Genomic DNA, 14,201 nt, shown 5'->3' with positions numbered 1-14,201 from the left:
TAATATTGTGGTACAGTATCGGTATTAATTGTTTACCCCATTGCAAAATCAAATTATCGTAAGGTGAATTATCGTAACTCGAGCATTACCTGAGTATTATAATAGTTTTATCACAAAAAGTGCATTTAGTCATGAAAATGAGATGATAATAGAGTATTTAGTGAATATTTCTGTAAAAAAAAAAAAAAAAATACTGCGAATTGGCGAATTTTCCGCAAATAATTGGTAGATATGTTCCAAAGAGAAATCCGTGAATACGTGAGTCCGCGAATCATGAGAACATGAATCCGGGGGGTTTACTGTAGTCAACAGACTACAGTCTAAAGGTTTTATAATAAATTTGAAAAAATCCCACCACACACCCAGCAGACATTTTCAGTGGCTGGGACTGTGTTGGGATACTCTTCACAGCCTGTTGTCTCTCCCCATCATACTCAAAACAGAACAAGGCAAGTCCTCAAAAGGTTCTTTGCACAGCCCAGAGTTTCCAGATGGCAATTGTAATGTATGACTGGCCTGCTGCAGTTCACATCAGTAATAGATCCAATACTTAGATTGCAACTAACAATGTGAACAAATTCTGGCTATCACATGCAAGAAAAAAAATGAGACCAACCTCATCAAAAGATTTTAAAAAGTTGGGGAAATACTTCAGTCTTGGATCCAGAAGGAATCTCTGGTGAAACAGGTCACCCTGACTCCTCCATCTGTATGAGTGAAAATACACACAGATGCTTTGTTGACAGGTTGGGAGGATGTTGGGAGGATCGTCAGGGCAGGGAGGTGATCAGCTACTCTGAGGAATTCTTATATCAATCTCCTGGCGCTGATGCCTGTCTTTTTGTCTCTCAAAAAACTCAAACCTCCAGAAGAGAGACACAACATAACTACAATATCCTATGTAAAGAGGTTGGGATCATGCTCACCTCCTCTCAATATGATAATGCTAGCCAACAGATGGCGCAAGCATGGAGGTGGCACATGTCTGCATTCCACCTCACAGGGGGTCTCATTGTAATAGCAGACTCTGTATCAAGGAAAACGAAAGCCTCAACAGAGTGGATGTTGGACAACCAGTCTTTTCAAACAATAGCCAACATGCTTCCACAATCAGAAGTGGACCTGTTCGCCACGTACGAGAATCACAAACTCCTAATATATGTGTCTCTGAACCTGGACAGTCTAGCAACCGCCAGAGATGCCTTTCTAAAGACTGGAACAAGGGGAGGACGATATCTTTTTCCTCCATTGTCCCAGATTTTTCAAAGATTTTGAGTAAATTTCTAACCTTCAAAGGCACAGCTTACTTAATAGCCCCAAATTGGTCAAACAGGCATTGGTTCCTATTACTTCAACAACAGACAAAAGGGTCAATTCCACTATTGTCCAATGTTCTTTCCCAGACAGGAGGAGGGGAAGTCATTTACTCATCCTCCTATCTGAGCCGAGACCTTCATATATGGACTATTTAAAATATCTCTTGTGAAAATTACTCACCCAACATTGCTAGGTACCTAGAGCAAAAATTACAGACATCATCTGTCCGGCAATACCAGTCCACATGAAAGATACAGTTAGATTATATCCATACTGAGAGCCCAATTGAGATTTCTATAGTAATGGTTTTTATTTTTCTTATATACTCTTTTGAAGACAAACATCTTGCAGATACAACAGTCCTGGCATACAAGGCTGCATTACTGGAACCCTTGCTTTATGGATTCGGGATTGACTCCAGTATAGAAGTTGTCACTTCCCTTCTGCAGTCTTTTGCTCTACAAAGGCCCACTCCCAAAAGGCTTCCAATTACTTGGTCCCTGAACAAGGTGCTTAAACTTCTATCAACTCCTCAATTCAGCCGACCCAATACTACCACACTGCACATGCTACAAAAGGCGATTTTCTTGATTGCAGCAGCATCAGGAGTTCATATTAGTGAACTGGGCTCTCTCAGACACGGGCGACGCATCACATAAAAAACAGCTGACCATCAATTATTATTGTCTCCTGGCCCAGAATGAGGATCCCTTAAAAAGGAAATCTATTCTTATATGAAAACTCAATTTAGCAGACAAGACATTATGCCCAGTTCAAGCACTGAAGGTTTACCTAGAAGTCATGGCAAACATCCCAGAAGGTCCTATTTTCCTACATCCTAGCACAAACTAACCACTCTCCCTAGAAGGGCTGAGAATGACTATAGTGTTTCTCATTAAAAAGGCAAATCTACACTCCTTTCCTAGGTCACATAATATTAGGAAAATACGTCGTTGGCCTTCTTCAGAAATGTCTCTGTTGAAGAAGTCTCCAAATGTACAGGGTAGTCATCAATTCAATTATTGCCACATGCTCGAACAAATTCGACTACACTGTGTATCAGTAGGTGGCACGGTTAGTCTTAACCCCTACGGCAGAAAAGCAGGGGTCTTATTGATGGTGAGTATGCTAACTATTGCTGGGAGAAGGTTGACAGTACTGCAACCAAACCCAGCATGCTTAGGTAAGCCAACGTAGAAGTACATCCTATAACGTAAGTTCGTGTATAGTTTCTTGTTCCTTGGTACCAAAACCTGAAGAGTATTTGGAGTAAAGAAAGGGACTTGAAATTTGTGGCTTGACCTCAGACCAGAAATGTTTTTCCCTTTGGGGTGTTGGAATTATAAATTGAGAGGTTAAGCCTTTTTCATCACCTGCCAATTTATTTGTAAAGCTCCTTGAGGATGAAACAAGTGACTACACTGCCAAATAAACAGGTTTTGACGTAGGAAAAACCTACTATTGGTAGTTGCTGTTGAGTTCTCAAAATCCTCCCACTTCCCTGACAAAAAGGCATGGGATTTGGGCAAGGGATCATCCTGTATTAACCAACAGAGAGTAAGGGCTCCTTGGTCTTTAACGGCCCGCTAGTAAACAAGAGGGTGGAGGCGCATTTGCAATAGTCACTTCTCTTTCTTGCAGGTTCTTTTGACATTGGAAAAACTGGGATCAGCTTCGCTGAAGATAAGGGAAAGTGCCCTCTTATCTTTGAGTCCATTATATATTCCATCACGTTATAATGTTAATCATTACGACACAATACCTGGCCAAAAAGACCAACTTGAAAAGAAATCTTTGATATCAGCTTGGTCACCATGGAGCTCTGGTAGACCATGGAAGGTAACTCCTTGAGGACTCAACAGCGACTACCAAAAATACGTTTTCCTACGTCAAAACCTGTTTTTTCTGTTTCAGTGGAAATTATGGTACCTCCAGTCCTCGAGAACCCCTTCTGAGTGGCACCAACTTTTTGCCTCTTCACTTCTACATCAATTAATCATGTGAAGGCAGAATTTAAGAACTTTGCAGCTACTGGGAAGCATAAGAAAATAGCAGAAATAAAGCTATTTATTTCCACTATCCCAGTATCAAGCAATTTCACAAAGGAATGGACAACACTGGTGTTTCCTTCTGAATGGGGAGAGTTCCCAACCAATGTGCCTACCCAGGACTTTTGCGCCATTGTGGGCTAAATCTCAGATGGGGCAGCCACAGAGTTCTATGCAAGGTACCACTTATTTTCTGTCCTAAAATTGTCCACTATTCTGGTAGTGACTACAAAAGAGCCAAGTCTTCTAGCCTTGTTTGGGTTGCAGTTGCAAACGTTTTGCAAACCTTATGGGAGCATTCACTGATTACATGGAGTAGCACCCCAGGGCCAAAAAAATAAATTTTTGTAATTTCCAGATGAATACTGCTGCCATATACATTTGTTCATCCAAGTAAGACTCATACAGCCTCTTTCAATCTAAAAGACACCTAATGACATGCCCCTATAACTGTTCCCTTCCACCCTTTCCTAGGGTTTTGGATAGGGAAGGACAGGTGCAGATTCAAGTTCATGCCCTTTGGGTAAGACATCTCACAGAGAATTTTCATGAAACTGGCAACATTAGTTGTTCCCAAACTCAGAAAAGGAATTCAACTGGCAGCCTACCTAGATGAGTGGCTAACTGGGGGAGCCACCAAAGTAGAATGCCTACAAAACCGGAGAGTAGTAGTCAACAGAGTCCAATCAGAAGGTTTCCTGATAACTGATAAACTGGAGTAAGTCCCCCCTCACACCCAAAAGGAATTTTGTGTGGTGGGGACTTTACTGGGACACCCTTTGTGGTCAGTTGTCTTCCTAGCCAGTCTCAAACCAGAATAAAGAAGGATTGGCAAAGATTCCTTACCCAATACAGGTTTTTCCCAACATCATTTGCAATGAACCCTGAGCCTGTTACAGTTCTTGTCTAGGGTAGCTTTAATCCCTAGTCTGAGACTTACTGATATAAACAGAGTCTGGCTCTTATATGCCCAGAAAAGGTTTCGTAGTTGTCTCCACCCATGATGTTAGATAGTTGGGAAGATATTCCATCTGTCAACCTGGAAGAAGATTCTGCGAACCAGGTCATTACTCCACCACCCATTTGAGAAGTAATACACACAGATACCACTTTGAAAGGTTGGGGGAGGCCATTGGAAGGATTGTCATGTAGCAGGAAAATGAGCATCTGCTTTTAGGAGGTGTCACATCAATTTAACAGAGCTCATGGCTGTCTTCCTGTCTCTCTGAAAACTGAAGCCTCCAGAGAGAACCTACATTTTGCTGGTCCTGGACATTATGATTTCGATGACACATATCAAGAAGATGGCCTCCTACTCAGCCCCTCTCAATGAAGTCACACTGTCTATCCTATGATGGCTCAGACAAGCAAGTGGCACTTGTCAGCAATCCACACTGTGGGGTCACTCAAAGTAATAACAGACTTCCTCTTCCGATGGACAGCAGGCCTCAAAGAAATGGATGTTAGACAAACCATCCCTTCAAATAACAGCTAACATGCTTTCACATCCAGAGGTGGATCTGTTTGCCATGCACAAGAACCAGGAACTCCCAGTGTCATGTGTCTCCAAACCTATACAGTCAGGCAACAGCAAGATGCATTCCTTGGAACAAATGGAGGAGACACTGCCTTATTTCCTCCATTGTCCCAGATCTGAAAAGTTCTGAACATGCTGCTAGCTTTCAACAATAGTAAAGAAAAAAATTATAATGGTGTCTTATGTTTTACCCCTGACAAGAGGAAAAGTCATCTACACATTCTTCTTTCTGAGCTGTGACATTTATGTCTGGATTTTTAAAATCTAGTTTGCCATGAAGACTATTCACATGATATTGCTCCTGGCACATAAACTATGGATTTCATCTAACCAGTAATATCAGTCTGTATGTAAAGTGGTTGGATTACCTCCAAAATGGGAGCTGGCTGAGCCTCAGTTGAAACTTTTCTATATTTTTCTGATCCACCTGTTTCTACAAGACTGCATTAGCAGTGCCTTTGCTTTATCAGCCTGGCATTGATTTAAATATAGAAATTTTCAAATGCCTGCTCCAGTCCTATGCACTGCAAAGACCAGTTCCTGCAAGACTCCCCATTACTGGATCCATGAATAAGTTTTTTGAACCCAGTCATCTTAACCCTTAAACGCCTACTGGACGTATCATACGTCGACTAAAATTGTCTGTTGGGTGCCAAGTGGACGTACCGTACATCGACTACAAAAAATGTCAACCTTCGGTCAACTTTGACCCGACCGAAATGGTCGAAAAACGCAATTGTAAGCTAAAACTCTTACATTCCCTTAATATTCAATCATGTACCTTCATTTTGCAACAAATTGGAAGTCTCTAGCACAATATTTCGATTTATGGTGAATTTTTGAAAAAAACTTTTTTCTTACGCACGGGCGGTAACTCAGCCGAAAATTTCATAAATTCTTTCGTCATTTTGTCGTAATTTCTGCACTGTTCTATATTAGCCGTTACATAAAGTTTTATATATGAAAATGTGCGAAATTTCATGTACAATACAGCAAAATACAACCCATGGTTGTAGCTTTTATCAGTTTGGAAATATTTTCATATAAATCACGATAACTGCCAAAATTTCAACCATCGGTCAACTTTGACTCGACCGAAATGGTAAAAAAACGCAATTGTAAGCTAAAACTCTTACATTCTAGTAATATGCAATCATTTACCTTCATTTTGCAACCAATTGGAAGTCTCTAGCACAATATTTCGATTTATGGTGAATTTTTGAAAAAAACTTTCCTTACGTCCGCGCCAGAAATTCTTTCGTCACGTTGTCGTAATGTTTGCACTGTTTTATATTGATCGTTACATAAAGTTTTATATATGGAAATGTGCGCAATTTCATGTAGAATACAACAGAAAATAACTCATTGTTGTAGCTTTTATCAGTTTTGAAATATTTTCATATAAATCACGATAACTGCCAAAATTTCAACCTTCGGTCAACTTTAACTCAACCAAATGGTAAAAAACGCAATTATAAGCTAAAACTCTTACATTCTAGTAATATTCAATCATGTACCTTCATTTTGCAACAAACTGGAAGTCTCTAGCACAATATTTCGATTTATGGTGAATTTCTGAAAACAAATTTTTTCCCTTACCTCTCTGCGCTACCTAACTAGGGCCGAACATCTCAGAAATTCTTTTTCGTCATGTTGTCGTAATGTTTGCATCGTTTTACATTAGTCGTTACATAAACTTTTATATATGAAAATGTGCGCAATTTCATGTAGAATACAACAGTAAATAGCTCATGGTTGTAGCTTTTATCAGTTTTGAAATATTTTCACATAAATCACAATAACTGCCAAAATTTCAACCTTCGGTCAACTTTAACTCGACCGAAATGGTCAAAAAACGCAATTGTAAGCTAAAACTCTTACATTCTAGTAATAGTCAATCGTTTACCTTCATTTGGCAATAAATTGGAAGTCTCTAGCACAATATTTTGATTTATGGTGAATTTTTTAAAAAAACATTTTCCTTACGTCTTCACGGTAACTCGGCCGAACATCTGAGAAATTCTTTCGTCTCGTTGTCGTAATATTTGCACCGTTTTATATTAGTCGTTACATAAAGTTTTATATATGAAAGTGTGCGCAATTTCATGTGCAATACAACAAAAAATAACTCATGGTTGTAGCTTTTATCAATTTTGAAATATTTTCATATAAATCACGAAATAGAAAAAATTCGACTTTCGGTCAACTTTAACTCGAACGAAATGGTCGAAAACCGCAATTGTAAGCTAAAACACTTACAGTCTAGTAATATTCAATCAATTAGCTTCATTTCTCAACAAACGGGAAGTCTCTAGCACAATATTTCGATTTATGGTGAATTTTGGAAAAAAAACATTTTCTTACGTCCACGCGTTACGCATTCATGCATCATTTTGTGATAATATTTTCTCTGTGTTGCTTTGATCGTTTTAAAATTTGTTATATACCAAAATCATCGCAATTTAGTGTACAATACAACTAAAAAAATATTAACTCATTAGCTTTACCCGTTTTGCTTACAGCGCGATTTGTATACAATTATATATGATTTTTTTATTCATATATGATAATGATATTTTTTTTCATTTCTGATGGTTGCATACTAAACTTCAGGCAATGACAAAAAAATGAGCCAAAAATGAACTCTTAATCTTAAAAACTAAGCGTGCTGTGATTTTTTGAAAAAAACTTTTTTTCTGCTTCGGCGCTAACTCACCGAACACCGCCGGCATACGGGAGATGTTTTTGTAAATAGGGCTTAGGCGTTAAAGGGTTAATTCAATAGTCCTAATGCAACTACAAATCTTATGCTCCAAAAGGCTGGTCTTCTTGACTGCCTTGTCACCCTGGCTCTATTGGATGGGGACAAAGTTTCATCATCCACACACCTAGCTGTCACTGCTGTCTCCTGGTCTGTCATTTCTAGCCAAGAATGAAGACCTTTTGAAGAAGAAATCTTTTATCTTTCTATGGGAATTCAGTTCAACAGGTACGACATTATGCATGGTCTGATCACTCCAGTTTTACTTTGATGATGTGGCAAACATCCCAGAGTTATTTTCCTCATCCTATCACCAACAAGCCCCTCTTTCTGCATGGACTGAGAAGTGCCTTAGTGTCCCCAATCTGAAAGGCAGAACTCCACTCCCTTTCTGGGTCACAACATCCAGGGAGTGATTGCACTGATGGCTTTCTTTGGAGGAATTTCTTTCAAAAAAGTCTCTGAGGTGGTCATCAGAAGCTGTGTTTATCAAACATCGCTGCCATGACATAAAGTGAATTAGACTACACCAGTAAGTGGTATAGTGAGTCCCGGCCCTATAGGTTCTTTAGCAGAAAGCAAAGGGCCTTCCCAATGCCATAGTAATTCTGAGATATGGCCAGCATAATTAAGTAACTAACTTGAGAACCACACAGAATAACACATATATAAGTGCTATAAAAAAAGGGGTTCTGATGAAGGAAAATGTCTCTTGAGTGGGCGCGAAGAAGAAGAGTAGCGATATGGCTTCTGGCGTGGACTGGAAGAATCCGAATCAGAAAGTCGATGCATAGGAACACCTTTTCTAATAGCATTTAGTCGAAGCCTGGGAGCGCATGACAGGCTCGACGGAGGGGGCGACTGCCCGTGGGCAAACCCCACCAGCCTCCCTTGGACCTCGGGTATGTCTTCTCCCTGGTGCGGGGGAGCGGGACAGTGACCTTCGTCTAGGAGCACTGGTGGGACGGACAGCCACCTCCTCAATATTCACAGCACTATCACCTCACTGCACTGTCAACACTTACATTTTTTTCCATTAGAGATTTAATAGCTGACCCCATTTCCATAATAATACTAGATAACAGTAAATTTCTGATCAAACCTAGATTCGAGGCTGGCAATGGCACTAAGAGCGGAATCATGGAAACCTGGAGCAGGAGCAGATGGTAAAGTATTAGGAGTTAGGGTAGGAGGACGAGGAAGAATTGGAGGAGAGATAGTTCTGTCATTCCCTACATTATCCAAAGGAATGGACTCTGCATTAGCCCTACTTTCAGCCCTAATGGCTGCTTTCCTCTTCTTATCCCTTTCTAATTTGTCTAGATGAGATTTCAATGTTTTCCATTTCTTATCCTCCCAATCCTGACACTCTATGCAAGTATTATCCTTACTACATTCTTGCCCCCTACATTTAGTGCATTTTATATGAGAATCGTGTGAAAGCTTAGTTAGCCTAGTCCTACAACCCTCGGAACAAAAGCAAATACTAGATGAACTGGAATCCGACATCGTTAACTAAATAAACTAAAGTTAACTCGAACAACAATTCAAAACAATGGCAGCAAGCCACAAGGCAACAAATTCTGGGTACTTCACCAAAATTCACGCAAAACCAAGCCGAAAGGCGAAGAAGCAGCTGCGTGAAAACTTCTGATGTTAACCGGAAGCCGGCAGAAAACAAATTGAGCTTTCCGCTGGTTTGTTTCCTCAAGTCCAAAATGGTGGCGGGACGTTATCACCTACACACTAACGATAACAGCGCCACCGCGCGAATTTTGAATTTCTAAGCTGCCGTAGGTTAGGGGACCATAGCTATGCAATTACTTGGTAAGTTACTTATTTAAAAGAAGTTCTTTTACTCTTATCACTGTCAAATGAAAGGCACTTTTCTGGCCAAGACCAACTATGAAAGAATTCTCTGATACTGACTGGTCTGTCTTAAGGAGCCCTGGGGAACCTAGAGACCAAGAGAGTAACTCCTTTGAAGAGTCATAGCAACAACCAAAACTAGGTTCTTCCTTTGTCAAAACCTGTCTTTTTACTTTTATTTGAGTATTCCTAAGCAATATACTTTAGTAAACTACAAGAATTCTGGAATATACAAAACTAAAATACATAAATCCTACCTAGGGCAGCATTCCAAATGAGTGATTTTCTGCTTATGCAGCTTTCCTTTCCAAATCTCATTTCCATCCGTTGTCAATATGGTAGCATGTCCCTTGTTATCTCCCACCATGAAAGTATGCTTGTCAAGTAAATCTAGTGATGTATACCAGTGACTGAAAAAAAAAATTTTTTTACTTCTCTACGAGAGAGAGAGAGAGAGAGAGAGAGAGAGAGAGTCATACCATCTGATGATACCAAACAAAGACCTGTGAAACTTCATCAACAGATACAATTATAACATTTTAAATTTTATCACCTAAAAAATGATGACATTTTTTTTTATTCACAATGGATTTCATTTTTTCCCTCAAAATCAAAAATTACTTTAGCTGACAAAGTTCTAGTTTTGGTGTTTTCACATTCATTTAGTTTTATGACATCTCTGTAAGTGTTAAGTTTCTTTATCAAATTATGGTTACATATTGGTCTGGAAATCTCAAAAATTTTGTTACCCTTTGTAAGTTTGCATATGATAGACTTTTGCTGCAACTAGAAAATTCTCCACCATATAAACACAAACAGGGATGTTAACAAGAAAAGTCTGGTCTAAATAAATCTAAGGTTCAGTACACTGGCTAAGAAAATAATCACAATGAGTGCAATAATGCTGTGCTAAATATTGAAAATGCATTTTCCATCTGGAAAGATGACTGCCATCATAAAAGCATTCTCAAGGATTCACTTGTGCAAATCAAGAGCCTTTATGATGCCTTCTCAATAATTGATGCTGGTGGGGATATTGCTTAGAATTTCAGGCAAGTAAGGACTGACATGAGAGTGTCAGGCAGCATATCCCTTTAAAAGACTGAAGATGACAGGTGAGAAAAAATCAGTATAGCATAAATTGGTTAAGGGAGTTGTATCTCAATATAGCTTGAAAAGATAATACTGTATATGAGGAAGGACTTACAAGAGCAAGCATTTCATTTAACTGTACTGTTGGTTAAGGATGCTATAAATCAATGTAGCTTAAAAAGATCATACACTATATGAGGAGAGACTTGCACAAGAGCTAGCATTTAATTTAATTGCACCGTTGGAAAAGATGCCATACAGGACCTTTAATAGTATGCAAGAAATATATGCCCCTGGATTTAGATGTTGACCTATAAATATAATACCATACTCTATTTTTAATAGTTTTGTGAGTGATTTTGCCTGCATATGTTTACAAAAAATCCAGGGAGCAAAGGCCTTCCTTTTAAATTGCTATCGCTTCTGGATAATTTGCCTTACCATCCAGCTTGCACCAGTTCAACATAAGGGTCCCAAAAATGTGCACTAGGTACCAGACAATGTCTTTGATCCAGCTTATTGTCTATCAACTTTTCAGTCTCTTAACTACACAGAGAGACTGGTTATGTAGTGAAAGTAAACAAGGCAGAGGCGAAGAAGGATACTTAAAAAGAAGAACCAGTACATTCACTTTCCTCCCTCTCTATGGTTACAATGCATTCATTCTATGGTGTATGAACGAACAGAACTCCTTACCCTTCTAGATGGGTAGGAGGCCAGTTGTCAACTGACACTGATTTTGTCTTTAATGGTAATAAAAGTTTTCATAAAGATTTACTTTAAAGTAAATGTCATCTTGTTTGCACTGTATTTTGTTGTGGTATCAATAAATTAATTAATTTACCACAGCTGGGTTGCTAAACTGAGAGGGAACCAACCAGATACCATTCCAGGTACAGGGGGTGAATGAATTATTCAAGAAATGAAAACAGTTTGACGTCATCAAATTAAGAACTTTTTCCTAATGCTAAGGTACTTTACTACCAGGTTGAGATCATTTGCTTTTTGAACATGGTAGGGATTCTAGAAACATTTTCCTACAATATAAGGCCAAATCCAATAAATACTGTAAATGGCTCAAAAATGGAAAGGTAATAAGGTGATAATTGTTCTAATGGGGGATTGTGCTTTCTCCATTCCTTCTCTGTATTCCCAATATGGAATTCTTTTAAACTTTAAAGGTCATTAGAAGCTAGCTGAGAAATCATATGGAATTCTTTTAAACTTTAAAGGTCATTAGAAGCTAGCTGAGAAATCATTAGAATTTAAGTAAGTATATCTTTAGTGTTTTTTGTAGAATAAGTACATTCATATTAGTTTAGTATCTTATCTAGGCCCAGCATGAGCAAGGGAATCAAGAATGCAGACACTCTTTTCCCTCCGCTCTCACTTTATCTAGAAACAGCCAGGGGTCCCAGGATTGTGACAGGGCTTTTGTGGCACCATTACACAGGCCTAACAAGAGGAGATCCCCCATCCATCCTCTTCTTCTGTAGAAGCTTTGGCCTCTACAAGGCTGGGGCACGATCACAAACAGCCCTCACCCACATTTGCACAAGCAAGTTCGCTCACCATGACCTGTGGGGTGTTGTCACCAGGGGTTGATGAATGCTCACGGCCTGGCTCACCCGGTAGGGGCTCAGTCTTTACCAGGTTGGTCAAGGGTGCCAGGTATTGTTCATCTACTGCCTCTACTTCTTTGGATGTTTCCAAGAGGCAAGGGTCATATAGGCCTGGGGGCCAGATTTGGGAGCATTCACACTCCCTTAAGAGCCTTTTCCCAAAGGGGTATGTGACTATGGATCAGTCTTAGGACTGGGTGGGGCATACATCCTGGTGGTTGAATGATCTCCTGGGGGTTTTGACGTGCTTCCCTCTCCAGGAGGGGGAACATCTCAAAAAGCCTGGTGCCTGGAGGGACACAAGGGCCCAGTGCCCAAGATTCAGATAACTGAAGTTCAGGGGCATTTTTCTATTACTCTGTATGAGCAGGATGCTGGTTTCTGACATGGAAATTCATTAAGATCTACTAGCCTAGTAACTTATTTCCTCAGACCTGACTCATCAGAGGAATAATATATTTTCTCAGCCAGTATCATATATTAACACTGCAGAGCTCCAAGCATTTTTCTAGTGGGAGCCCTGGTCCTTCACCATAGCTATGGTGGCACTTGTCTATACGTAGGATTTTTGCCTACCTGGCCCACCAGAGCCAACTTAGTCTGGAGGGGGATGTAGTGTTGTTTCAATCAAAAGTCACATTGGCACAGAGTCTGGGTTTCACCACACTTTTTCATGGAGCGAGGTAAGGAGCTGTGGCGGACAGGGTGCAGCTGAATAACAGTACTTTTCTCCTTGGAGTAGAGAGAATTCCAGACTCTGTTGCTCCCATCGAGGATCCCAGACTTCTTCTATCTCTACGAGAGGAAGTCTCATTTTGGTTTTTTCAACCACCCTTCTCTTCTTAGGAAGGGCAGTAAAGGGAAGAAAGGGGGAGGATACTAGGGTGGCATTCTTCCCCACCACCTGTCATTGTTAGGGGGGTGCCTATTGAAACAATGAGCAACATGGCAGTGACACATAACAGATACCCAGTTGATAGATGCCTATGGGAAGGGTATGTATTTCTCTTCTTCAAATCTCCAAAACCCCTCACTTTTCTTCCGGTCCATTTCCACTCATAGGTTCCCGTCTCACAAAAGAATCTCACTCTTTGTAGGAAGTGAATGCTAGGTTAGGGAAGAGCACAGAAGTTGAGAGAGAGTGACTTCACACTTTTGATACACTTCGAGGATGGGTATTTTAAAATAACCATCCACCAATCCTCCCGAATGTATTTCAGATTTACTGTTAGGGAGGTCTTTCATTCAGGGCTTCTGACCCGCCAAATCTTAACGACATGAAAGCTAATGACAGCTAGAATCCATTCATGTGGGATACATTTTTTTATGTATCCTGAGAATCATGCAGTCCTGGCAAGCTAGTTGCCACTTTTGCTACAACAGAGACTGCCGTCTCAAGTATTTCTAAGCAGAGGGTAAAGTACCTGAATATGCTGATATATGCAGCAGCAATGAGACTCTGTCATTTGGATTCTTGAATGGGCAAACTCAGTGAGGTCACAAGCAAGTTCTTGTTGTGTTAGGAACAATATGTTCAGCATTGTCATTTTGTTCCAGGTCATCTGTCACCCTTTGAAAACTTAATCCTCAAGGGCAGCCTCTACCAGCTCTTGGCACAGTCTCAAGGAGTTCTGGTCTTTAGGAAGATTGAGACTGGGTGACAGGATCATCACAGTAGGAGTGCTATTAGGAGGACCCCTTGCAGTGGCCACGTATTGCCTGGTTTGTATTTATAAATACATTATCATACTAATATTTTTACAACTAATTATAATAATATATATTTTCAATGCTGTTACACACACACACACACACACAATATACAGTACAGTCATACCTCAATCTTTAACGATTCGAGTTGCGTGAATTCACACACACGAACTTTTCACTGGAACCTAACTAATTGGCATACGCGATTTTTTCACAGACATACGAAATTCTTGAGAAACCCTGCA

The 14,201-nt window shown here is 39.9% G+C and overlaps 1 protein-coding gene across 1 annotated transcript in view; it reads right to left on the bottom strand.

Annotated features, from left to right (window-relative positions):
• The window catches only part of LOC136850568 (DNA damage-binding protein 2-like), a 336,700-nt gene that overhangs the window by 157,960 nt on the left and 164,539 nt on the right, over positions 1–14,201 (bottom strand). Inside the window, exon 6 of the mRNA XM_067124193.1 lies at positions 9,790–9,942. Within this exon, the coding sequence (XP_066980294.1) occupies positions 9,790–9,942 (153 nt within the window). The remainder of the gene's footprint in view (positions 1–9,789; positions 9,943–14,201) is intronic.

This window comes from Macrobrachium rosenbergii, chromosome 22 (genome assembly GCF_040412425.1).
Source record: "Macrobrachium rosenbergii isolate ZJJX-2024 chromosome 22, ASM4041242v1, whole genome shotgun sequence".
NCBI lineage: Eukaryota > Metazoa > Arthropoda > Malacostraca > Decapoda > Palaemonidae > Macrobrachium > Macrobrachium rosenbergii.
The sequence above is the reverse complement of the archived record's forward strand: the minus strand, read 5'-3'. Positions and strand labels throughout refer to the sequence as shown.